Source organism: Mobula hypostoma, chromosome 9 (assembly GCF_963921235.1).
Source record: "Mobula hypostoma chromosome 9, sMobHyp1.1, whole genome shotgun sequence".
Classification (NCBI taxonomy): Eukaryota; Metazoa; Chordata; class Chondrichthyes; order Myliobatiformes; family Myliobatidae; genus Mobula; species Mobula hypostoma.
Window position 1 is genome coordinate 147,801,468 of NC_086105.1, and position 27,776 is coordinate 147,829,243.

Genomic DNA, 27,776 nt, shown 5'->3' on the forward strand with positions numbered 1-27,776 from the left:
TTCTCATCTTCCTTCAATTCAAAGAGCCCTAGCTCTTTCAACCTCATAAGACATGTTCTCTAATCTGGGCAGTATCCTGGTAAATCTCCACATCCTTCTTATAACGAGGCGACCAGAACTGAATGCAATATTCAAAGTGTGGTCAAACCAGGGTCATACAGAGCTGCAACATGATCTTGCAGCTCTTGAACTCAATATCCCAACTGATGAGGGCCAACACACCATAAGTCTTAACCACCGTATCAACTTGCACGATAATTTTGACGTAGTCCCTCTGTTCCTCCATATTGCTAAGAATCCTGTTATTAACCCTGTACTCTGCCTTCAAGTTTGACCTTTATAAGAGCATCACTTCATATTGTTCCACAATAACCCATACCCTCTGGTAACTTCCCCAACAACCCACACCCTCCATCTAACCACTGTTTTCATCAGTAATTAAGACAATGAACTGAAGTCCCTATCCGAGGGTGTAAAGGAATCTCTCCTGTTGCTGCCTCAGGCTGTATAGCCAGGCAGCTGAAACTAGTTACTGATTAAGTCCAGGAGCTAGATATTACAGCTGTATTTGGAGAATTGTGTATAGTTTTCGTTACCCTTCTATAGCAAAGACATCATTAAACTAGAAAATGTGCAAAGTTTAATGAGGAAGCTGGTCTTGACCTGGTAACAGCTGCTTCCCTCAGGCTGTGAGGCTAATGAATACCCTGTCACCACCAAGGTCTTGTCACTAGGACAGCGAGCTGTTTACCTGTGCTGCACACTATAAGCATTTTTATATTAAAATTTTAGTCATTATAAATATATTTCATTCACTTATTTATGGCAATATTTTGTCTCGCGTGCCATGTATGATACGTTTTGTGGGCGCACCATGGTCTGGAGGGACATTGTTTTGTTTGGTTGTATATACAGTTGCAAGAAAAAGTTCGTGAACCCTTAGCAATTACCTGGTTTTCTGCATTGCTCATAAAATGTGGTTTGATTTTCATCCAAGTCACAATAGACAAAGACAACCTGCCTAACAAATAACACACAAACAATTGTACTTTACATGTCTTTACTGAATACATTGTTTAACCATTCACAGTCCAGGCTGGAAAATGTGAACCTTTGTATTTAGTAAGTGGTAGATCTCCTTTAGCAGCAAAAACTTTCACCAAACATTTCCTGTAGCTGCTCATCAGACCTGCACAATGGCAAGGAAGAACTTTAGACCATTCCTCCATACAAAACTGTTTCAGTTCATTAGTACTTCTGGGATACCTTGCATGAACAGCCCTCTTCAGATCATGCAACAGCATCTCAAATGGGTACAGATCTAGACTCTGACTTGGGCCATTTCATAACATGAATTTTCTTATTTTTAAACCATTCTGTTGATTACTCTTGTGCTTTAGATCATTCACTTGTTGCATTATTAACTTTTAAGTTTCAGGTGATGGACCACTATCCTGACATTTTCCTGTAAAATGTCTTGATACAAAATTGTATTCATTGTTCCCTCAACAATTGGAAGCTGTCCAGGCCTGAGACAGCAAAGCAGCCCTAACCATGCTGCTCCTTCCACCATGATTCACAGTGGGGATGAGGCTTTGGTGCTGGTGTGCAGTGCCTTTCTTTCTCCAAACACAGCAGTGTGCATTTCTGCCAAAAAGTTCAACTTTTGTCTTATCTATCCGCAGAACATTGCCCCACCAGCACTGTGGAACATCCAGGAGGTCTTTTGCAAGCTTGAGATGTGCAGCAATGTTTTTTTTGGAGAGCAGTGGTTTCCTCTGTGGTGTCCTTCCGTGAACAACATTCTCATTCAGTGCTTTTCTTATAGTGGACACATAAACAGAGACAATAGCAAATTCTAGAGATTTCTGCAGGTCCTTTGCTGTTCCCCTTGGGTTCTTTTTCACCTCCTCCAACATTGCACATTGTGTTCTTGGTGTGATCTTTGCAGGATGGCCACTCCAGGGAGAGTAGCAGCAGTACTGAGTTTCCTCCATTTATAGACAATTTCTCTTACTGTGCACTGATGAACACTCGGGTGTTTAGAAATGCTTTTGTAGTCTTTTCCAGCTTCATGTATCTCTACAATTCTTCTTCTAAGGTCCTCTGAAAGCTGTTTTGATTGAAGCATGGTGCCCATAAACAGGTCTTTCTTGAGAAGAGCAGGCTCTATCAGTAACCTGACTTTGTGTGTCCTTTTTTTATAGTGCAGTGCACCTGTACAATCCAGACCTCCAATCTCATCTCATTGCTTGGAACACCTGACTCCAGATAGCTTTTGTAGAGGGCATTACCCCAGAGGTTCACATACTTTTTTGAACTTAGACTGTGATTGTTTAAATAGTGTACTCAGTGTTGATGAAAAGTACAATTGTTTGTGTTTTATTAGTTCAGGTAGATTGTGTTTGTCTACTATTGTAACAGATGAAGATCAGACATTTTAGGAGTAATTAATGCAGAAAACGAGGTAACTGCAAAAGGTTCACAAACTTTTTCTTGTATGTATAGTCAGATGACAATAAACATAGAAACGTAGAAAATAGGTGCAGGAGTAGGCCATTCGGCCCTTCAAGCCTGCACCGCCATTATGATCATGGCTGATCATCCAACTCAGAACCCTGCACCAGCCTTCCCTCCATACCCCCTGATCCCCATAGCCACAAGGGCCATATCTAACTCCCTCTTAAATATAGCCAATGAACTGGCCTCAACTGTTTCCTGTGGCAGAGAATTCCACAGATTCACCACTCTCTGTGTGAAGTGAAGTTTTTCCTAATCTCGGTCCTAAAAGGCTTCCCCTTTATCCTCAAACTGTGACCCCTCGTTCTGGACTTCCCCAACATCAGGAACAATCTTCCTGCATCTAGCCTGTCCAATCCCTTTAGGATTTTATACGTTTCAATCAGATCCCCCCTCAAGCTTCTGAATTCCAACGAGTACAAGCCCAGTTCATCCAGTCTTTCTTCATATGAAAGTCCTGCCATCCCAGGAATCAATCTGGTGAACCTTCTTTGTACTCCCTCTATGGCAAGGATGTCTTTCCTCAGATTAGGGGACCAAAACTGCACACAATACTCCAGGTGTGGTCTCACCAAGGCCTTGTACAACTGCAGTAGTACCTCCCTGCTCCTGTACTTGAATCCTCTCGCTATAAATGCCAGCATACCATTTGCCTTTTTCACCGCCTGCTGTACCTGCATGCCCACTTTCAATGACTAGTGTATAATCACACCCAAGTCTCGTTGCACCTCCCCTTTTCCTAATCGGCCACCATTCAGATAATAATCTGTTTTCCTATTTTTGCCACCAAAGTGGATAACTGCAATTTATCCACATTAAATTGCATCTGCCATGAATTTGCCCACTCACCCAACCTATCCAAGTCACTCTGCATCCTCTTAGCATCCTCCTCACAGCTAACACTGCCACCCAGCTTCGTGTCATCTGCAAACTTGGAGATGCTGCATTTAATTCCCTCATCCAAGTCATTAATATATATTGTAAACAACTGGGGTCCCAGCACTGAGCCTTGCGGTACCCCACTAGTCACCGCCTGCCATTCTGAAAAGGTCCCGTTTATTCCCACTCTTTGCTTCCTGTCTGCTAACCAATTCTCTATCCACATCAATACCTTACCCCCAATACCGTGTGCTTTAAGTTTGCACACTAATCTCCTGTGTGGGACCTTGTCAAAAGCCTTTTGAAAATTCAAATATACCACATCCACTGGCTCTCCCCTATCCACTCTACTAGTTACATCCTCAAAAAATTCTATGAGATTCGTCAGACATGATCTTCCTTTCACAAATCCATGCTGACTTTGTCCGATGATTTCACCGCTTTCCAAATGTGCTGTTATCACATCTTTGATAACTGACTCCAGCAGTTTCCCCACCACCGACGTTAGGCTAACCAGTCTATAATTCCCCGGTTTCTCTCTCGTGAACTCAAAAGTGGAAGATAGACAAATGCGAACTGAGGTGCTTTGGGAAGTCAAATCAGGATTTGTACAGTGAATGGCAGAGCCCATAGGACCGTTGTACAACAGGAAGACCTTGGGGTAGAGGTAAATGGTTCCTTTAGGTTCATGTGCTGTGTATATATAGTTTTGTTTGGTTGTACATTTTTAAAGTAAGATAACAATAAACATGAATACTTGAACTATAGGGAGAAGTTCAATGGCTAGGACTTTATTCCTTGGACCATAGGAGTCTGAGGGGTGCCCTTACTAGAAATGTATAAAATCACGAGGAGTCGAGACTGGGGTGAATGTGAGTCTTTCTCCCAGGGTTGGAGAATTACACTCAGCGGGCACAGGCTTAGGGCAAGAGGGGAAGAGATTTAATAGGAAACTTTAGGGGTAATTTTATCTGCACAGAAGCTGGTCAGTATGTGAATGCTGTCCTAGTGACGAGGCTGTGGTGGTGCCAGGGTATTAACTCTCTCAGCCTGTGGAAGAAACTGTTACTCAGTCAAAACCAGCTTCCTCGTTAATCTTTTCTGCATGTTTCCCAGCTTAATGATGATCAATTCCAAGAACCTGGCAAGTAGGCATGATCAATCAGATCCTGGTGAGAACATGGCAACTGAATGGCCCTACTATACACTGAAGAACCATCCCTTTTTCTGCAGGCTATTGAGTGCACGTATTTGGCAGGTCATGAGCCAATGAATCACAAAGACATGCTACACTCCATTAGGATTTTGAGGAGACCCTAGCAAATTTCCACGGGTATATGGTGCATCATCATCTGGTATGGAGGCTCCAGTGTGTAGGTTTGAAAGACCAAAAGACCATCATACATGAGATGGCATAATAATAATTTGGCGATTCGGCCCGGAGTCTGCTCTGCCATTCCATCATGGCTGATTTATTTGCCCTCTTAACCCCTTCTTTTGTCTTCTTCTCATAACCCTGAACACCCCGACAAATCAAGAACCTATCAGCCTCCACCTTAAATATATCCTTGGCTAACACAAATCAGTGCAAATGTTTAACCCTACTTCTCTGTTGTTGTTCTTGCTTTGCGTATACGTAACAGTATGTGAAATAAGCTGCCAAAAGGGGCATTTGAGGCAGGAACTATACATAGGTGGTGGGGTGGAGATATGTCTCTACCAAAGGAGGTGTAAGGTGCTCCTTCCCTCCACCAGCCTGCAGGCCACCCTTGTGCAAGATGTAGCACCTGCTTAGCCCCCAATCAGGGTCACGTGAAGTCATGGGGGCAGATGGTGGATGGCCGCATGAACAGCCAGTGCATATCACAAGTCCTGGTTATGTGACCACTGACCTCAAGCAATCGCTGAAGAATACTGATAATGGCCGGGGTCACCTGTCTTATAAAAACACTGCCTGGGAGGCAATGGCAGACCACTTTTGTAGAAAACTTTGCCAAGAACAATCATGATCACCCATGTCATACAACACACCACATAATGGTGATAACAACTGTACACCAGTAACTCAGACAGGTAGATAGATAGGAAAAGTTTACGGGCCAAAGAAAGGCAAATGCGAAGAACTGAGATGGAAATCTCTGGTGACACAGACAAGATGAACCGAGCTGCATTACTCTACGAGTATATGGATGCCTGGTATGGAAACATCAGTGCCTGTGAACGGGAAACCCTACAAAAAGTGGTGAATATGGCCCAGTCCTTCACAGGTAAGGCCCTCCTCACCACTGAGCACATCTACAAGGAGTATTGTTGCAAGAAAGCAGCATCCATCATCAGGGACCCCCACCACCCAGAACATGCTCTCTTCTCGCTGCTGCCAGTAGGAAGGTGGTACAGGAGTCTCAGGGCCCTCACCACCAAGTTCAGGAACTGTTATTACTGCTCGAACATCAGGCTACTGAACCAGAGAGGATAACTTCACTCACCTCATCACTGAACTGCTCCCACAACCAATGGACTCACTTTCAAGGACTCTTCATTTCAAGTTCTCAATATTTATTGCTTATTTATTTATTTATTATTGTTTGCTTTTTTGTTTCTTTGTATGTGACTAACCACAAGGAAATGAATCTCAGGGTTGTATATGGTGACGTATATGTACTTTGATAATTATTCATTCTAACAAACCGTTCTTGAATTTAAGTTCTTCTAACGAATGGATTCTTTTATTTTTCCTACCCAGTTTTATCCCCCTTCTACCCTCTTCATTATAACTCCGGTATTCTTGGAACCCAGCCCAAAAGATGCCCTTCTATATGCTCGGTTACTTACAGGCACCAAGATCTGCTTGCAGCCACAGTCCAGAACGGTCTCCTGTAACATTCGGTCCGAGATGCCACTGAATAAGATGTGGCCAGGGGGCAGACTGGCCAAGTGCAGGTTAAACAGCCGCTTCAGTTCACTTAAACTGAGCACGTAGTGTTTCCTGAGCATGCTGTACACAAAGTCCCTCAGCTCCACCGACGCCAGCTTGCTCTGCCCGCCCGCGTGCTCATCCGCTGACTCACGGGAGCTCTCGTCTGTGTGGATGCCATTGGTTACCCTGCTGCCCGACCACGGGTGTGTGTCCATGGGTTCCTCCTCACTTAGCGGTTCCTCCTTGATCCTGACAGGAAGCAAGGAGCTGCCGGGGTCCTGCATGTCCGCTCCATGGGGGGACTTCCGCCGCCAGTAGTCGCTGTCCAGGGTGGCATGGTTCTCCCGAAGGCGCTCTTTGGCTGCGGCTACCCGCCGCTCGCCGCTCAGCACCACAGGCACAGCTGTTCAAAGACAAAGCAAAGGCCAGTCACTCCCAATGCTTTCATGGGGGAGGGGGAGGGGGCACAATAACACAGCATCTAGCACAACACTTTAGAGTGCCAGCGTCCCGGGTTCAATTCCAACCAGTGTCTGTAAGGAGTTTATATGATCTCCCTATGACTGTGTGGGTTTCCTCCAGGAGCTCTAGTTTCCTCCCACATTTAGATTAGATTAGACTACCTTCATTTAAAATATGTACATTGAAACAGACAGCGAAACATGTCATTTGCATTAACAACAAACCGAGGATGTGCTGGGGGCAGCCCGCAAGTGACGTTACACATTCCGGCACCAGCCTCAGACTTAAATAAAAAATTCCAATTTCTTTAACCTCTTATAAAAGTCAGAGAACTATAGCAAAGAATTAGGCTATTCATCCCATCTAATCTAAAGTAAAGGTATCTGTTAGTCTTGCGAGACCATGAAACTGCGCCTGGAAAGTCTTCACTCTCCAGGGTGCAGGCCTGGGGAAGGTTTTATGGAAGACCAGAAGTTGCCCATGCTGCAAGTCTCCCCTCTCCACGACACCAATGTTATCCAAGGGAAGGGCATTAGGACCCATACAGCTTGGTGTTATCGCAGAGCAATGTATGATTAAGTACCTTGCTCAAGGACACAACACGTTCCCTCGGCTGGAGCTCGAACTCACGACCTTCAGGTCGCTAATCCAATGCCTTAACCACTTGGCCACATGCCCGCACCCATTTAATCTACATTGCACTATTACTGGCCCCATCACTGAGTGTGCATGTCTGAATGTTACCTGCTAATGTCATTCAAGGGAAGTAATGCAGACAGGCCCTATTATGCCTCATCTGCTGGTACCCAGGTCTCAAATGGGAGTCACAAGATTGAAATACGCTCCTTCCCCATCCCAGACCAATCCAATGACCCATGTTCAAAGACAGATTCTGCCCCACTGTTATTGATCAGTCCCCTAGTATGAAGTGTTGACCTCATAATTTTGAACTTCATTGTCTGCCCACACTACACTTTCCTGGCATCTTATATTTACTTATTTAGAGAATCAGAACAGTAACAAGCCAACTACATCCATGTGACCAGCTAAGCTACTAATCCATACGTCTTTGGAATATTTGAGGAATCTCAAACGTTACAGGAAGAATTTACAAACTCCTGAGACAGTGGAGGAGTTGAACCCAGGTCGCAGAAGCTGTAACAGCGTTACATGAACCAAGAGGCTACTGTCACACTAACAGTAACACTTTAATCCGCATTCTGTTATTGTTTACTCTTTGATCTGTATGTAAGACAACTTCTTCACCCTACTATCACAGTATGTGATAGTAATAAAACTATTTACCTATCTGGGATTGACTGTAAGCCTTTCCTGCTTCCATTGAAAGGCCTAGATAGAATGGACATGGAGAAGGGGTTCCCTATAATGGGGGGAGGGGTCCAGGAGCACAGCGCACAGCCACAGAATTGAGGGACATCCCTTTAGAACAGAGACAAGGAAGAATTCCTTCAGCCAGAGGATGCTGAATCTGTGGAATTCATTGTCACAGATGACAGTGGAGGCCATCATTGGGCGTATTTAAAGCAGAGGTTGCTAGGTTCTTGACTAGTTAGGGTGTGGAGAAGGCAGGAGAATGGGGTTAAGAGGAAAAATATATCAGCTATGATGCAATGATAGATCAGACCTGATGGGCCGAATGGTCTAGTTCTGCACCTATGTCATATGGTCTTATTTATGGCCATACAAGCCAGCTATTGATTTTGGTAAGGCACACAAAATGCTGGAGGAATGAACAGTCAAGAGGTGGTACACTAGTGCAGTGATTAGCATGATATTATTACAGTGTCAGTGACCCGGGGTTCAATTCCCGCTGCAGTCTGCAAGGAGGTTGCACATTCTCCCCATGGCTGCGCGAGTTGCCTCCCCACATGCCAAAGACCTACAGGAATCAGGCAGCTCAGGCTCATCGGACCTGTAACTGTGCTATATCTAAATAAAACAAAATTCAGACCAAGACCCTTCATCAGGAACCGATTGACTGTTTATTCCCTTCCACAGATGCTGCCTGATCTGCTGAGTTCCTCCAGCACTTTGTGTACGTTGCTCCGGTTTTGCAACATCTGCAGAATCTCTTGTATTCTGATCTTGTTGGTTTTCCTAGTCACTTATGCCATCTCAGAGTTCTGCAATCTTGCAGCATTTAGATATTATTGCTCACTTTTCCCCTCCCCACACCTTATTCTGGCATCTGCCCCCTTTCCTTTCCAGTGCTGATGATTGTTATTGGCCCAAAACGTCCCGTCCATTGATGCTGCTGAGTTCCTCCAGCATTTTGTACGTGTTGCTCTGGGTTTCCAGCATCTGCAGAATGTTTGTGTTAATAATATATTGCAGATGTTGGTTAGGATCTGATTGAGTGCACAGGTGTCTCATATGTTAACTCATTTTCAGGGCCATTCCCACAGGACTGCATGATCAGGAACTGATCTAATCTCAGGCACCATCACCGCGCAAAGAAACAACAGCTGTGTCCGAGGGAGAGTGGGCCGTGAAATCTCAAAGAGCCACCAGCTATGCTGCTTGGCACCTAACAACGAAGCCTCATTAACATCTGCGGTCCACTGGCGTGCAAGCTGATTCCTGGCTGCCTGGAATAATCTAATTCACACTTGGCTGCTACAATGCCAAAACACATTTGATTGATGGAATGGTTCTCAGGTTCAGATTTCTATACTACAACAACAAAAATATACAGTAAAATGTGTCATTTGCACAAGGCCAACACAAGGATCACACACAAAATGCTGGAGGAACTCAGCAGGTCAGGCAGCATCTGTGGAGATGAATAAACAGCCGACGTTTCAGGACTGGAAAGGGGAAAGATGCCAGAATAAAAAGGTGGAGGAGGGGCCCTGAATGAAAGTAAGGGAGTAGGTGAATGGGCAGCTGGATTGTAGCACCACTGTAGTGTAGTGGTTAGTGCCATGCTATTACAGCTTGGGGCACCGAAGTTCAGTTCAATTCCAGCACCCTTTGTAAGCAAGCTTGTACATTCCTTCCCGTCTGCGCGTGGGCTTCCTCTGGGTGCTCTGGTTTCCTCTCACAGACCAAAGACGTACTGATTAGTAGGTTAATTGGTCACTGTAGATTGCCCCATGATTAGTCTAGGGTTAAACTGGAGGGTTGCTGGGCAGTGCAGTTTGAAGCGCCTACCCGGCACTGCGCCTCTAAATAAACGTGCTGGGGGCAGCTGTAAATATTTCACATTCAAGTACCAACACCACAGCAGAGAAAGATGCTCCCTTTAATCCATGCCTAACTATTATTTTGCCGAGTCCCTTTGACTTGCACCTGGACCATAGCCCTCCCATCCATGTACTTAACAAAACTTATCTTAAGTGATGCAACCGAACCCACATCCACCCTGAGTGAGGTTCCCCTCAAATATTTAAACTTTCACCCTTAACCCATGACCTCCAGTTCTAATCTCATCAACCTTAGTGGAAAATACCTTATCTGTACACCTCATAATTTTGTACATCTCTGTCAAATCTCCCTTCATTCTCCTACACTCCAGGGAATAAAGTCCTAATCTATTCTCTTTAATCCTACGATAACATGCCCACCATGAGTGAGTCCAACCTTGCTCATCCACAAGATGTGCGGTGCCAAGAACAAAGTTCAGCAACACTTCGCAACTGAACTTACATTTGATTTGTCTGATAACACGAATGAGGTTTCCCTACAAAAAGCAGTGGATCCAGCCTAATCCATAAAAGGCAAAGCCCTCCCCAGCATTGAACACATTAACAAGGAGTGCTGCCACAAGAAAACAGCCTCCATCCAGGACCCCTGCTGAGCTCTTCTGGCTGCTGCCATCGAGGAGATACAGAAGCCTTAGGTCCCAAGTTCTTGGGTTCAGGAACAGTCATTACCCTACAACCATTAGGCTCTTGAACCATGTGGATAACTTCCATCACCTCAACAATGAACTGACACCACAACCTATGGACTCACTGTCAGGGACTGTACAATTCGTGTTCTCAGTATTACTTATTTATTGTTATTTGTATTTGCATTGACTTACTTTGCACATTGATTGTGTGTAGTTTTACATTGATTCTATTGTTTTTCATTGTATCTACTGTGAATGCCCACAAGAAAATGAATCTCAGGTTACTATATGCTGAAATGTAGGTACTTTGATAATAAACTTACTTTGAACTTTGAGGTTTTACAATCATAATGAGTCGCTTGCGATTTGCAAGAATTAACATTTAGCACCGATTTCCCAATTTGCCAGTTGATTAAAAGCTGGTGACCTTATCGCTCTTACCTGGTTGAGAGTCGTGTTTCTTTGGCATCATGTCTTCCTTGGAGAGGTTGTAGACTTTCTCTAACCTGCAGACAAAAAAAACCCCAATAATAAACACAAGGGATTCTGCAGAGAAGTGATGTGTCAAGAAGGTGGCATCCATCATTAAGGACCCCCATCACCCAGGCCATGCCCTCTTCTAATTGTTACCACCAGGGAAGAGGGACAGGAGCTTGAAGACACATGCAGTAAAACAAATTTCACGACATACATCTGTGATAATAAACCTGATTCTGAGATTCACGCACAATATGCTGCAGGTCAGCAGGCAAAGGTTTCCAACCTGGGGTCCAGGACTTGCTTATTGGTCAATAGCATTAAAAAAAATTGGGAACCCCTGATGCAAGAAGAGGAATAAAGATTTGCTTTTTGGACTGAGACCCTTTATTAGTCCAAGTTGCAGAAGCAAACTCACGATCCAACATTTAAGTCTACAGTCTGCCTTGCAAACGCAATCAATGTGTGATTTTATGTCACAGGATTCTGAATCTCTGGGTCAATTTGGATTCATTGTTCCTTGAAAGTGGCATCACAGATAGATAGGGTCATAAAGAGAGCTTTTGGCATATTGGTCTTCAGAAATAAAAGTATTAGGTACAGGAGTTGGGATGTCATACTGAAGTTTTGTAAGAAATTGCTGAGCCTAATTTGAGAATTGTGTGCTGTCCTGGTCACCTACCCACAGGAAAGATGAAAATAAGACTGAAAGATGCAGAGAAAATTTACAAGGATGTTGCTGGGATTCGAGAACCTGAGTTATAGGGAAAGGCCGAATCAACTGGGTCTTTATTCCTTGGAGCACAGGAGAATGAGGGGAGATTTGATAGAGGTAGACAAAGTTACAAGGGATATAGATAGGGTAAATGCAAGCAGCTTTTTTCCCCTGAGGTTAGGTGAGACAAGAATTAGAGCTCATGGGTTAAGGGTGAAAGTTGAAATATTTAAGGGGAACCTGAGGGGCAGCTTCTTCACTAAGAGGGTGTTGGGAGGGCAGAATGAGCTGCCAGCCGACGTGGTGGATGCGGGTTCAATTTCAACATTTAAGAGAAATTTGGGAGTGGTACGGGGGCTATGGTCCAGGAGGTATGGGGGCGGAGGGTCTAGTGGGGCCATGGTCTGGGTATGAGGGGCATGGAGGGGTATATGGGGGTATTGAAGGAGTATGGGGGGGTCCATGGTCCAGGTATGAGGAGCATGGGAGGTGGGGGGCTATGGTCCAGGGGTATGGAGGGGCTATAGATACACATATGGGAGGGGTATGGCGGGGCTATGGTCCGAGGGGTATGAGGGGTGGCATAGATACACAGATGGGAGGGATATGGTGAGGCTATGGTCTGGGAGGGCAGGCTAAAGATAAACGGATGGGAGGGGTATGGGTGGGGGCCAGTGGTCTGGGTAGGGGTCGATGGGAGTAGACAGATGATTAGTTTAGCACTGAATAGATGGGCCAAGGGTCCTGTCTCTGTGCTATAATGTTCTATGACTCTATATTAAATATAGAGACTTTCAAAATTAATTGTCCCTCAAATTAAAGTTTTGTTTAGACTACAGGAGCAAATAAGTTGCCAAACATGCACAAGGGCCCCGTCCACCAGAGGTAATGTTTTAATGAGTTATTACTCTTGCTATCAATTTGTGCAAACTTAACGAAGGATTCTGATAAGGGTTGCGATTTCACAGTCTTGTTAAGGGGAAACTATTGGCACTGGCCGTTATTTCTCGAGTTAACTGACAAAGGCAGCTGGATTCCCACGCGCGGAGTTTATCAGAGAAAGCCTGAAGTGACTGCTGACAAAAACACCAGCAGCGTTCCTCCAGCAGGTGCAGGGTTTCACCGACAAGCGAATGAACATTAATTACTCAAATTATGTGAACTTAAGCTCCTCATCGGCTAACCCTGCTGCAAAATACATTGAGAGCTGTTCACTATGTACCAAATGTATTTTTTTTAAAATGAGTGTTCAGTACTGAATAGCAAAAGTGCCTGCTGTTATTGAGTTATTCTGTGTTCTTTGAGTCTTTCAAACAAAGTTACTTTCAAATAAAAATTTGCATCTCTTAAACACAAGAGATGCTGTAGATAGTGGAAATCTAGAACCACAAACGCAAAATGCAGTGGAATTCAGCATCTATGGCAGAGGTTCCCAGCCTGGGATCCACAGACCCCTCGCTTAATGGTGTTGGTATCTCTCCACAGCATAAAACAGGTTCCAAACACCGATCTATGGAGAGGAATAAATAGCTGACATTTTAGGCTAAGACCCTTCATCAGGAGTGGGAGGAGAAGGAAGCCAAAGCCAAAATAATAAGGTGGGTGAGGGGGAGGAGGGGAGGAAGACAGGATCAGTTTACTCAGTTCTATATCACATCTCTGTAAGCCACACTGGGGCGGTGGGGGGAGGTGGTTGTTAGAGGAGTAAGGACACATTTATTAATAATACTGAGAGAAGCAAAAACGTTTGCAAGTGATGCTTGATGGAGGGAGGGGAGAGTCATAGTCATACTTTATTGATCCCGGGGGAAATTGGTTTTCGTTACAGTTGCACCATAAATAATAAATAGTAATAAAACCATAAATAGTTAAAAGTAATACGTAAATTATGCCAGGAAATAAGTCCAGGACCAGCCTATTGGCTCAGGGTGTCTGACCCTCCAAGGGAGGAGTTGTAAAGTTTGATGGCCACAGGCAGGAATGACTTCCTATGACGCTCTGTGTTGCATCTCGGTGGAATGAGTCTCTGGCTGAATGTACTCCTGTGCCCACCCAGTACATTACGTAGTGGATGGGAGACATTGACCAAGATGGCATGCAACTTGGACAGCATCCTCTTTTCAGACCCCACTGTGAGAGAGTCTAGTTCCATCCCCACATCATCACTGGCCTTACGAATGAGTTTGTTGATTCTGTTGGTGTCTGCTACCCTCAGCCAGAAGGAGGTTTTCACCGAAATAGATGCTGTCTTTGCAGTTTTGCTGAGTACACCTCCATTCCTGCCATATAATGTAATGCTGGGGGTTTATAAGGCATTAGTCAGTCAGACCTCACTTGTAGTGGTGTGAGCAGTTTTGGGCCCCTTACCTCAGAAAGGTTGTGCTAACATCGGAGAGGGTCCAGAGGAGGTTCACGAGAATGACCCAAGAGGAATGAAAGGGTTAATGTATAAGGAGCTTGTGATGGCTCTGGACCTGTACTTGCTGGGGTTTAGAAGAATGGGGGGGGGGGGGAGGGAGAGGAGATCCCATTGAAACCTATCATATATTGAAAGGCCTAAACAGGGTGGACACAGAGAGAACGTTTTCTATAGTTGGGGAGTCAAGGACTGAGGGGTACATTCTCAGAATACAGGGAGATCCATTTAGAATGGAGATGAGGAGGAATTTCTTTAGCCAGAGGATGGTGAATCTGTGGAATTCATTGCCACAGGCGGCTGTGGAGGCCAAATCATTGGGTATATTTACAGCGGAGATTGATGAGTTCTTGATTAATAATGGCATCAAAGGTTATGGGGAGAAGACAGGAGAAAAGGGTCGAGAGGGATAGTAATTCAGCCATGAAGGGTCTCGGCCCAAAATGTCGATTATTTATTCCCCCCCATAGATGCTGCCTGACCTGCTGAGTTCCTCCAGCATTTTGCGTGTATTACTCTAGATTTCCAGCATCTGCAGAATTACTTGTGTTTATAGAATGTATTAAAAAGCTGGCTCTCCCACACAATGCATACCAGCAGTTCCTGTGGAATGCAATATCTATAGCAGACAGCACATTGAACAGAAGAATAAGCCCTGTTCTCCACACACTTCCTGACTAAAGGACCTGGGTTTTGTCAGCAATCCCTTGGTAAAATAATACCACACACTCACTGAAATCAACAATGGTGCACTGAGAGACTACCAGGGAAGGAACCAATGAGGGAGTGTAAAGAAGCCCACACCAAGGGCTTTGTGTGAGCTGTGATTAAAATATTGCTGCTTCTGCACTGAGAAAACAGAAAACAAGCTCAACTAGTACAGCGTTTTAATAACATTTCAAGTATGTGGAATATTGCACAGGAGGCCAATGGGCGGAATAAAAGGCAGCCAGATCAAATTAATTTCTTCAGCACAGACTATTATGTTACCGTAGCAACAGTTTCACCTGATGGGAAACCAAAGGGAAGGCTGAGCTCAGGAATCGCAGCCAATGCCTACAGCCCACCTCTCCATCCCCACGGTGAAACAATGCAACTTTTCAACCAAGGTCAGCGAGTAGAGGTTGAAGGCCTGATGCCTGATGCCTGCATGCCCAGGGCCTCGGTCTGGAGGCTGAAGGCCCAGAGGCATCCTGTCATGGGTTGGAAGCCTGTGGGTGTGTGCATGCAAAAATGGTTTGTTTTGTTCAACACACACACAATGGTGGAGGAAAGGGAGCATCTATGGAATGGAATAAACAGTCTACATTACAGGCCGAGACCCTTCAGCAGGATTGGAAAGGAAGGGGAAGATGTCGGGGTAAAAAGGTGGGGGAAGGGGAAAGAGCACTGTTGTTGCTTGTGGTATGTTGTGTTCTGCTGAACATTGTGGACATGGTATATGTTGAAGCTGGAATGTGTGGTGACACTTGCGGGCTGCCTCCAGCACATCCTTAGCTCGCGTAGGTTGTAAAACACAGAACGACACATTTCACTGTATGTTTTAACATACATGTGATAAATAAATGAATCTAATCAAATTTGAAAAGGCAAAAGACTCTCAGGTGCCAGATGGCCAGCTTAACTGACTATCCAACCTTGGAAAATCACTAAAGTCTGAGGGAGAAAGGCTAAAAACATGAAGGAGAGACATCAGAGATGATGTCCTTCTTCAAGGAAAGGGGCTTCCCTTCCTCCCCCATTCCTCTACCCTCATCCATGTCTCCTCCATTTCCTGGACATCCACACATCCCATCGTCCCACCACCTTAACAGGAAGAGTTTGTCAAGCACCTCTGCTGAATCCAGCAAACGCGGAATTTCCCGGTGGCCGACCATGTTAATTCCAACACCCATTCATATTCTGATATGCTGGTTCATGGCCTCTTTTGCCACGAGGCCACTCTCAGGGTGGAGAAGAAACACCTCATATTCCATCTGGATAGCCTCCAACCTGAAGGCATGAATATCGATATCTCCTTCTGGTAATTCCCCTCCCTCCCCCTTCTATTCCCAACTCTGGTCTTTTACCTCCTCTCCTCACCTGCCTTTCACACCCCTACCCTGGTACTTTTCCTTCTTCACTTTTTCCCATGTTCTACTCTCCTCTCCTATCCTCCTTTCCTGCCCTTTACATTTTCCACCCAACTGGTTTCACCTATCACCTTCTAGCTGGTCTTCCTTCCCCTTCCCCACCTTTTTATTCCAGTATCTTGCCTTAAGGGCCTCGGACTGAAACATCAACAGTTTATTCACTTCCATTGATGTTGCCTGACCTGCTGAGTTCTGCCAGCATTTTGTGTGTGTTCCTTCAGAATTTCCAGCATCTGCAGATTCTCTTGTGTCTAGTCAAGATAACTGAGTGTTTTCTGGAAATGTCTTCGGACAGGGAGCTGCCGTTTGTTTGGAACAGTCCTGGAGAAGAGAGTCCGCATCTCGCTGGACACCTTAGGCTCCACTGAACCCTACCTGGCGGCCCTTAAGGAATCTGAGCCCCTTCATCTCGTGTTTATTTGGGAGAAAGGCTGAGGGCAGTTCAGGGGTTCAAACATCACTGTCAGATGAGACTCTCATGCAGTGAAGAGGGACCACAATCAGGAGGTACAATATTTCAGCTGAAACATCACGCTGTCAACCTGGGGTCCACGGACCTCTCAGTTAATGGTAGAGGTCCAAGCATAAAAAAGCTTGGGAAACTCTGCCATAGACCAAAAGACACAGAGCAGAATTAGGTAATTCAGCCCATCCATTCTGCTCCTCTAATTGAACATGGCTGATCCATTCCACTGTCAACCCTACTCTCCTGCCTTCTACCCGTAACCTTTGATGTCCTGTTTAATCAAGAGCCTATCAACCTTCACTTTACATATACTGTACTCACAGATTCACCATCTTCAGGTTAAAGAAATTCCTGTTCGTCTCTATTCTAAAGGATCTCCTTGTACATAAAGATACCACAGTAGTTCTGAGGAGTAGGAACTTCCCCAGTAACCTAGAGCCAACATTGTTCCTCAATTAACACTGTTAATCCTGATGATAATGTTGCGGTATGTGGGAGTTGGTGCGTAAGTGTTTGCTTTGTTTCCTGCACTGTCACAGTGACTTTATTCTAAATGTTCACTGGCAGTCAGAAACTGTGGTGTGTGCTGAAGAACTACAAACTAATCTTTTTTGAGCATAGGGAATATCTGAACAGCATAATAATATTTGACTTGGCTCATCTAGTTCGTGTCAAACTATTGTTCTGCCAAGTCCCATCTGGACCATGCACCTTCAAACTTCTCTAAATTGTTCAAACGGAACATACATCCATCACTTCCCCTGACAGCTTGTTCCACACTTGCACCACCATCTGAGTGAAGTTCCCACTCAGGCTCCCCCTTAAATGTTTCACCTTTTACCCTTAACCTATGACCTTTAGTTCATGTCTCATCCAAACCTCAGTGGAAAAAGCCTGCTTGCATTTACCCTATCTAAACCCCTCAATTTTGTACACCTCCATTACATCTCCCCTCATTCTCCTACACTCCAGGGAATAAAGTCCAAACCTATTCGACCTTTCCCTCTAACTCAGGTCCTCATGTCCCAGCAACATCCTTGTAAATTTTCTCTGCACTCTTTCAATCTTACTGATATCTTTGCTGTACACAGGTGACACGAACTGCACACAACACTCCAAATTCGGCCTCACTAATGTCTTACACAATTTTAACGTAACATCCCAACTCCCGTACTCAAAACTTGATTTATGAAGTCCAACATGCCAAAAGTTTTCCTTACGAAGCTTACATTAAAATAATGCTTACATCAACACTTTGAACCAGTTCCTAATGCTGCCCCATAGTAAGGACTTTGCTTCTTTTCATTTACTATACTTTCCTTCTATTTCCTTTCTGTTCTGTACGTCCTGCATTCAGGAATTGAGCAGAAAGAACCAAATCCTCAGCAAATTATAGAAAGGTATTATTAAAAATGCAGGAAAAGAGTCCGTGCACCTCTCCTCCCCCAAGTAGCATAAGCAGTTCTACTCATTACTGCTGGTGTGTTTAAGGCCAGTTTCTCAGCTTCACCCAACCCCACCCCATCCCGGACCGAGTGAGGCATCAGATTACTTGGCCTGAATTCCCATCCAAAGCATGTGCTGCCTCTGGGCCACATCCGGATGCTTCTTCACAAACTTGGAGTCGTGGGGAAGCAGGAACTCCCAGCCTTTGTTGACACGGGGAACAGCCATTTGCTCCAGGAAGTCCTTCACATCTTCAGGAGGGAGCTGATGAAATAAAGACAAGCAGAGATGAGGGATGAGGGAGGTTGCACAGCCTTCAAATTACTGAACTCCCATCTTGAGTGCGTGCAACAGACTGCCAGGGCTGGTGGCGGAGACAAATACATTAGGGACATTTCAGAGACACTTAGATAGGACAATGGAGGGAAGGGTGAGATTGAACTTTGAATAGATTAAAATCTACCAAGGTAATGTAGTGGTTAGCATGACACTATTATAGCTGGAGGTGTTCTGGGATTCGGAGCTCAGTTCCGGCGTCATTCTGTAAGGCGTCTCTGTACATCCTGCCAGTGCAATCAGTGGGTTTCCCCTGGGTACTCTGGTTTCCTCCCACAGTCCACAGACGTCATGAGTAGGTTAACTGATCATTGTAAATTGTCCCGTGATTAGGTTAGGGTTAATTGGGGTTGCATGGCTCGAAGGGCTGAATGGTCTACCCCACCCTGTACCAATAAATAAATAGTAAAACAAAAGATTGGCACAATATCAAGGGTCAAAGTGTCTGTGCTGTGCTATAATGTTCCATCATGTTGAAAGAATGTAGTTAACAACCAGGCAAGCACGGCTTCTAACTGTGCTTACGCACTGAGGTTTCGTTTGCAGACAATTTTCTCCACTGTATGATTAAGATAATATCCTGTGTGTTGTTTATACAGATGCGCACGTGGTGCTGCTGTAAGCAAGCTTTTCAATTGTCGCACCTCACTGTACTTGCATGCGACAATAAACTCAACTAGGAAAGATTAAACCATTAGACACAGGAGCAGAATTAGACTATTCGGCCCATCTAGAATGCCCTGCCATTCAATCACGGCTGATTTATTATCCCTCCCAACCTCGTTCACCTGACTTCCCCCTGTAACTGGTGACGCCCTGACTGATCAAGAACCTATCAACCTCCACCTTAAATATACCAAATGACATGGCCTCCACAGCCACGTGTGACAATGAATTCCACAGATTCACCGCCCCCTGGATAAAGAAAGTTCTCATCTCTGCTCTGGGGCTGTGCCCTCTGGTCCGAGACTCAGTCAGTACTGGAAACATCCTCTCCACGTCCATGCTACCTAGAACTTCCAATATTCAATGAGATCCTCATTATCGACACCCCAGCAAATACAGGCCCAGAGCCAAACACTCCCGTGTTAACTCTTTTATTCCTGGGATCATTCTCGTGAACCTCCTCTGGATTCCCTCCAATGCCAGCACATCTTTTCTTAGGTGGGCCCAAAACTGCTCACAATATTTCAAGCCAGTCTGATCAATGCCTTACAAGTCTTCAGCATCACATATTCTAGTCCTCAAAATAAATGCTAACATCGTATTTGCCTTCCGTACGACCGACTCAACCTGCAAGTCAACCTTTAGGGGATCCTGCAGGAGGACTCCAAAGCCCGCCTGCACCTCTGATTTTTGAATTTTATCCACATTTAGAAAATGGTTTACATCTTTATTCCTTCTACCACAGTACATGACCATGCACTTCACTACACTGTATCCCGTCGGCCACTTCTTTCCCATTCTCCCAATCAGTCTAGGGCCTTCTGCAGGTAAGGTTCAGAGTAAAATTTATTCCCAGAGTAAATTCACTTCACCACAAACATCCCTGAGATTCTTTTTCTGCAGGCATACTTAGCACAACTATAGAACAGTAACTGTAAACATCAGGAACTGTTCACTGTAAACTGTGCAAATGTAGATGTAAATAAATAGCAAAAGCAGGTACCCTGCTTCCTCAATACTGCCCCTCCACCTATCTTTATATTATCCATGGACTTGGCCATCCAAATCATTGAGAACATGAAAAGCAGTGGTCCTAACACCCATCCCTGCAGGTCATCACTAGTCATCAGCAGCCAACCAGAAAAGGCTCCCTTTATTCCCACTCTTTGCCTCCTACCAATCAGCCACTGCTTTATCCAAGCTAGAATCTTTCCTATAATACCATGGGCTTGTAGATTGTTTAGCAGCCTCATGTGTGGCACCCTGTCAAAGGCCCCTGAAAATCCAAGTAAACAACATCCACTGACTATCCTACCTGTTATTCACAGAATTCCAACAGATTTGTCAGGTTAAGATTTCCTCAGTCAGTAAACCATGCTGACCATGGCCTATTGTGTCAGGTGCCTCCTTGTACCCTGAAACCTCATTATCACTGAGACTCCCAACACTTTTCCAACCACTGGCCTATAGTTTCCTTTCTTCTGTCTCCCTCCCTGAAAGAGTGCAGTAACATTTGCACCACCACAAGAGTGGCTGACACTGGCATCGCAACACATCATAAGTGTGGCAGAGATAACACTTCAGTCACCTTGATCACAGCAGCGACTTCTTTCCGGACGACCCACAGGTCCTGCGTAAACTTCCACATCTACAGATGGGGAGACAAGGAAAAGATTACAGAAAATCGGACGGCACCGTAGTGTAATGCCATTACAGCGCCAGCCACCTGGGTTTAATTACTTCAGTCTGTAAGGAGTTTGCACGTTCTGTCCGTGACCGCACGGGCTTTCTCTTGGTGCTCTGGCTTCCTCCTGCATTTGACAAATGTACAGGTTAGCAGGATAATTGGGCAATACGGGCTCGTTGGGGCAGAAGGACCTGTTATCACATGGTATCTTTAAACAAACAGAAATTGAAAGTCAGGGTGAAGGCTAAAAGCGTGGGCCTTGCTTGCTCATTTTCACAATGTACTTCTCAAATTTGAGACAGGACGACGATCTCCTCATGAAGACTACAGTAGCTGGTGGGACAGATGATGGGGAGTTATTCCTGCTGCTGGGATAGCTGATGGAAAGAGCCTAAGGTAGAGGGGACTGAACCCTGGAACTTGAGGCTGCCCAGGGGTGAGGCCAATAAGTACACCATCACACAGTGGGAATATGTGTCTTGTCCTAACCTCTGTCTCCTTCAACACACCCTCATCCAATACAGCAGAGCTCTGCCACGTCCACCACAAAAGGCAGGGTCTCCTAGTGGCCACTGATTTCAATTCCCTCCTTTACTACCAGAGGACACATTCAGGGTGGAAGAGCAACACCTCACATTTCATCTGGGTAGCCTCCAAGCTGATGGCATGAACATCGATTTCTCCCTCTGGTAATTTCTCCCCCCTCTCCCTCCTTTTCCCATTCCCACTTTAAATCCCTTCTGTTCTCCTCACCTGTCCATTACTTCCCTCTGGGTCCCTCCTTCTTCCCCTTCTCCCATGGTCTACTCTCTTCTATCAGATTCCTTCTTCTCAATCTCTTTATCTTTTTCACCTATCACCTGCCAGCTTCTTGCTTCACCCCGTTCCCCCACCCACCCACCTTCCCTCTCAACAGGTTTCACCTATTATACTCCTTCCTCTCCCTCCAACTCTTATTGTCTTTCACCACCCCCCCACCCACTTGCAGTCCTAATGAAGGGTCTTGGCCCAAAATGTCTACAGTTTATTCATTTCCATAGATGCTGCCTGACCTGGTGAGTTCCTCCAACATTTTGTGTGTTGCTCTGGATTTCTAGCGTTTGCAGAATCTCATGTTTGCAACCTGAATTAAATTATTGTTTGTGTTGGAACATCACAAGTGAAACAGCTTTTTAGATAAATAACAGACACAACAAAAATGTCTGCATTATCTAATGCTTCAGAGCCTGATATAAAGACAGACAGTGCATTTATGTGACGCCTTTCCCAACTTTCTCATGGCACTATACAGAACGCAAACAAGGCGGTCTCCCCCCCAATGACTTGGCATTAGCTTTGTCACATCGAAATAATGTGAAGCATGCTGCTTGTGTCAATAACCAACAGTCCAAAAATGTGCTGAAGGCAGCTAGCAAGCTGTCCCAAATGCTTCAGGCACCAACATAACATGCCCTCAACTTACTAACCCTAACCTGGAGCAGCCGGAAAAAGCCAACATGGCTATGGGAAAAATGCACAAACTCCTTACAGTGGCGGGTTTGAACCCAATTGGTGATCGCTGGTGCTGTAAAGAGATTGCGCTGTTTTGTTATTGTATTGCCCTTGTGTGACAAAATAAAGTTCAGCTCTCATTATTAACCCCTTCATCATCATCAATGAAATATCCATTTATCCTGGGACTTTTGTCGATGTAGGACATTACTGCCTGCACTGGGACATACCAAAAGTGCTTATAGGATTGCACGTCATCCTTTAATCCAGACCTGATCTGATATGTCTGCATTTGTGTACTCACAATAAAGTCCCTTCCTCTGCACAGAACTTCCGCAGCAACTCCACTGTGGGGACTGCAGGTATCCTTGGGGTACAGCACGTCACTGGCCAAGAGAAGACAGCAGTACATTAGCCGAGAGTTAAACACCGATTCAAAAGACAAAATCTAACCACAGAAATGCTGCTTCTCCATAGGTTTGAGGAATTGAGAGCTAATGTGACAGGGCAGCACAGTAATGTAACGGTTTACAGCGCCAGCATTCGGGGTTCATTCCCGCTGTTCTCACATCTGACCACATTCCAAAAACGTACGAGTTAGGGTTTGTTGACTATGTTGGCACCAAAAGCATGGTGACACCTGCAGGCCGACCCCAGCACATCTTGGACTGTGTTGGCTGTTGATGTAAACGATGCATTTCACTATTCTTATCTTCCAACTCAAATGTTCACTTGAATGAACGCAGACTAAAGTTCATTAAACCTACACAGAAATGCTCAGCAGGTCAGGCATGTGGAATTGGAATCAGTTACTGTCACTTGTACCGAGGTAGAGTGGAAAAGTAAACTTGTAAGAAAATGTCATCATGTCAGCGATTGGTAGAAGCAGCAGATTCTGTAGGTGCTGGAAATCCAGAGTAATAACACCACTGTGTAAGGAGTTTGTATGTTCTCCCTGTGAGTTTCCTCTCGATGCTCCAGTTGCCTCCCACAGTCCAGACATACCTGTCAGTAAATTAATTGGTCATTGTAATTGGTCCTGGGATTAGGCAAGGGTTAAACAGGCGGGTTGCTGGCGACACAGCTGGAAGGGCTGGAAGATACTATATCTCAATAAATAAATAGTGCTGGGGGAACTCATGCAGCGTCTATGAAAATAAAACATCAACTGTTTATTCATTTCCATAGGTGCTGCCTGACCTGCTGAGTCCTGCCAGCAGTTTGTGTGTGTGCTGCGTTGCTATGGGAGAGATAAGGGAGAGTTTAAACCAGCCAACAGCACAAAGGCTCAGTTCGATTGGGCCAAATATTCAGAGATTATGAAAAAAAATTAAAATAGATGCACATAAAAAGGTTTGACTGATACTGTGTCCTCAAGGGAGCAACCTTCAGTGTGGAGTGACGTTAGAATGACAATGTCAGTTGTTCATTAAGTGATCTGGGTAAACACTGATGGACAGAGTTGGGACAAGACCATTGTACTGAGGAACAGGAAAATGCTCCATGAGGAATGAAGAATGTGGTCAGTGGGGTAGGGTGAGGGCGAAGTATGAACATATACCGTTCAGCACAGAAACAGGCCCTTTGACCTACCCTATCTGTGCTGACCACACAGCCAAAACACACTTACACAAAAAGTAAAAGATACCACAGTAGTATAACCACTGGTGTGATGCTATTAGAGCACCAGCAGTCTGCATTCAATTCCTGCTGCTGTCTATAAAGAGTTTATACAATCTCCCCACGATCACACGGGTTTCCTCCGTGGGGCTGCCACTCTCCGAAGGTGTGGGTTTCTCGGTTAATTGGTCACGGGTGTAACCGGACGGCATGGGCTCACTGGGTAGAAAGGGCATGTTACTGCACTGGATCTCTAACTAAAATAACAAACTCCCCTCAACTTGGAGATTTCTTCTGAAGGCGATGTTTCCTCAGCCTAACTCAGGAGCAGGAAGCTTGTCCTGAACAAGACACTGGCGATTCTTGGCACCTACCTCTTAACCACCCAGCATCCCTGAACCAGCATGGCCACCTGCTGAATACAACGCAGAACGGCCGTGGAATCGACACCCGAGCCCAGGAGACCCATCAGATTCGCAAACTGCACCACCTTCACTGCAGTGAGAGAGGCAGAGAACCCCGTTAGAAACAGAACTTGTGTCAAGCAAAGCTCATATTGCAATGACTGAACCAACATTATGCTACACCACAGTAGAACAGCGGTTAGCGCGATACTATTACAGCTCAGGGTTCAATTCCGGCACTGTCTGTCAGCAGTTTGTACGTCTTTCCCTTGAGCATGAAGGTTTCCTCTGGGTGCTCCAGTTTCCTCTCACTGGCCACAGACGCACCACATTAGCAGCATTTAAAAGCCATTGAGACGGGTCCATGGACTGGAGATGATTAGACGGCTATGGGCCAAACACAGGAGGATAAGTATGGACAAGCCGGGTGAAGGGGCCTGGTTCCATGCTGTATGACCCGATGACGAAATAGGGCACTCATCTCAAAATGCCCCAACATCACTCACCGTTCTTCATCAGGGTTCTGACTTGGTCTGCCAGGGGCAGAGTCCGCAGCTGAACCATAGAGAGTACGTTGCTGGGGGCTAGGGGTACCTTCCTGCAAGAGGAGCATAGGCCATTAACACCACAGGACCTCACCATTCAGCCCATCAATGCTGCTCTGCCATTCCATCATGGCTGATTTATTATCCCACTCAACCCCAATCACTTGTCATTTACCCCGTAATCTTTGACATCTTTACTAATCAAGAACTTAGCAATCTCCGCTCTAAATATACCCAATTTCTTGACCTGCACAGCAATGAATTCCACAGATTCACCACCCTCTGGTCCGAGACTCTCCCACTATTGGAGACATCTTCTCCACATTCACTCTATCTAGGATTTTCAAATAGAATGCTGTAGTGGCACTTCTGGGCTATATCATCACCCACAAAGACCTAACCTCAGCACGAACAGAAGTTGGGACTAACAACAAAGATCTGTGGGATTTTGAGGTTGAATAGGTTAGGACTTTATTCTCAGGGGTGTAGGAGAATGAAGGGAGATTTGATAGCGGTATACAAAATTATGAGGGGTATAGATTGGGTAAATGCAAGCAGGCTTTTTCCCCTGGGTTGGGTGAGACTACAACTAGAGGTCATGGGTTTAGGGCATAACGTGAAATATTTAAGGGGAAATTCCTTCACTCAGAGGATGGGAGTGTGGAACGAGCCACCAGCATAAGTGGTGAATGCAGGCTTGATTTTGATGTTTGAGAGAAGTTTGTATAAGAACGTGGATGCCAGGGGTATGGAGGGCTGTGGTCTGGGTGCAGGTCGATGGGATTAGGCAGATTAACAGTTCAGCACGGACTACATGGGCAGAAGGGCCTGTTTGTGTGCTGTAGTGCAGTATGACTGAGGTATATAAAAAATGTCGACTTACAACTCTTCTTCTTCGACTGGTGGCATCAACATGGACAAATACTCGCTGCAAAGAGAGGGAAAATCTCAGTGATCTGAGCAAACTGTACTTGGACCTCTGCAAAATTATTGGCCCCCAGGTTTCCCAAGGTTGTCATAGCCTTGGGGGGGGGGGGCAGAGAGAGGGGTAGTGGGGTTAAGCTCCCACTACCTATGAAATTCTCCCAAAGGCATGCATCTCAAATAGCCTGATAACCAAGTCCAGGTCCTAGCCTTCACGTGTGGCTTAGCTACTAAGCCCGGCGGAACTGTTTCTACTGACAGAAGGGCCAAAGGTGGATCATTGGCGTCTTAAAACTAGTCGCTTCAGGCAGATGAGGCTTGTCAGCCGTGGTTGGCAGCTCATCCAGAAGGGAAACTCAGATTTCAAACCTCTGCTGCCTTGCGCCTATACCCACTCATGGGGAAGGCTTCAGGAGTAAACCCCAAGAAAAAAATCCGGAGCTGGAATCCCTAAGGCAGTCCTATGTTGAGTTCAATGCTGACTGGCAACTCCTGCAACACTGCTGGTGTCAAACTGTATCAGTCTCTGCTGTTCCTTTGGATTCATCAGCTGCCTGGAGAGGGGGAACCTGCTACTTGGGCAAGAACTAGCTCTCCATATCATACTGCCCAGGCCTGTATATCACGTAGACATCCATGGTCAACCCCAACCAACGGCGTGCCTCCTAGAACCCAGGACATTCAGCTCAATTGAGAGACACTTAATACAGCTTTGGGAAGAAGCCCCAAACTTATCTGTACTTAATGAACAATCTGCTAGGGTGCTGGAGGCAGGCAGGCCGAAGATGGCCTGTCCTGGGGTTAGAGAACTGCCTGTGTGTGTGTAGGTGCATGGGATGTAGCAACAGGGCCTGTTCACTCTTGCCTCTGTTGTTTTGTGAACATTGTGGACATGCATGTTAACAGCAGAAAGTGTGGCGACATTTGCAGGCTGCCCCCAGCACATCCTGGGGCAGTGTTGGTTGTTAACACAAATGACTTATTTCACTGTACGTTCTGTATTATTGTGTCTTTGGGAACATTATGAACGTGCTAATGTTGGGCTGCCCCCAGCACATCCCCAGATGTGTTGGTTGTTAATGCAAATGGCACATTTCACTGCACGTTTCGATGTACACATGACAAACAAAAGAATCTGAATCTACTTGTTTAAATACTGTCTGTAGATTTATCAGATACTATATCCAAAAATCTTTGGCAAAAAAATCCCTTCATAGACTTGGGCAAAACACTACAAGGTAGATCAGATTTTTATATCTTTATAACTTGAAGCACACTGTACATCCTGTCCGTACACATTCTACGGGCGTCACTCTATAGGGACTCACGATAAGATAATGTGAAGCGCAGCACGCGAACACCCTGCTCATACCTGGGGGATTTGGTTAGTTCAGACGTCTCCACCATGCTGGCCAGCTGACTGAAGAGATACTGCCGCTCGTGTTCAGACCGGCTGTCCTGGATACAAAGCAGATGCACTTTCAGTAAGTCAGACGCAGCCAACACTGCCCCCTGGTGCCCATCTCTGTAACAATCTGGTGGCTCCCAACGCTCCCAACACTCCCTAGTGAAGCCCCACTCTTTAAAAATATAACAGATCCATGCCAGATACACTAAATTAAACATGCTCCTTTAAACACCTTTGGTGCCTTCTCAATCTTCTCATAAGGCATGCCCTCTAATCTAGGCAACTTGTTTAAATTAAGGGACACACAGGGTGGTAGCTTGGAACTCAGGTTTGAGAGGGACCAAATCAGAAATATTACCACTGATGTACTGTATGTCATGTAATCTGTTGATCTGTTGCTTTAAATAGA

At 45.3% G+C, this 27,776-nt stretch overlaps 1 protein-coding gene across 3 annotated transcripts in view; it reads right to left on the reverse strand.

Moving 5' to 3' along the window:
• polr3e (polymerase (RNA) III (DNA directed) polypeptide E) overlaps positions 1 to 27,776 on the reverse strand; it is a 75,848-nt gene that overhangs the window by 17,933 nt on the left and 30,139 nt on the right. For all 3 annotated transcript variants that reach the window (XM_063059409.1, XM_063059407.1, XM_063059408.1), the window contains 9 exons: positions 27,332 to 27,417; positions 25,919 to 25,963; positions 24,997 to 25,088; positions 24,461 to 24,581; positions 22,771 to 22,852; positions 20,877 to 20,936; positions 18,393 to 18,550; positions 11,076 to 11,140; positions 6,232 to 6,719 (listed from right to left, as the gene is read on the reverse strand). In XM_063059409.1, coding sequence (XP_062915479.1) covers positions 6,232 to 6,719; positions 11,076 to 11,140; positions 18,393 to 18,550; positions 20,877 to 20,936; positions 22,771 to 22,852; positions 24,461 to 24,581; positions 24,997 to 25,088; positions 25,919 to 25,963; positions 27,332 to 27,417 — 1,197 coding nt within the window. The remainder of the gene's footprint in view (positions 1 to 6,231; positions 6,720 to 11,075; positions 11,141 to 18,392; positions 18,551 to 20,876; positions 20,937 to 22,770; positions 22,853 to 24,460; positions 24,582 to 24,996; positions 25,089 to 25,918; positions 25,964 to 27,331; positions 27,418 to 27,776) is intronic.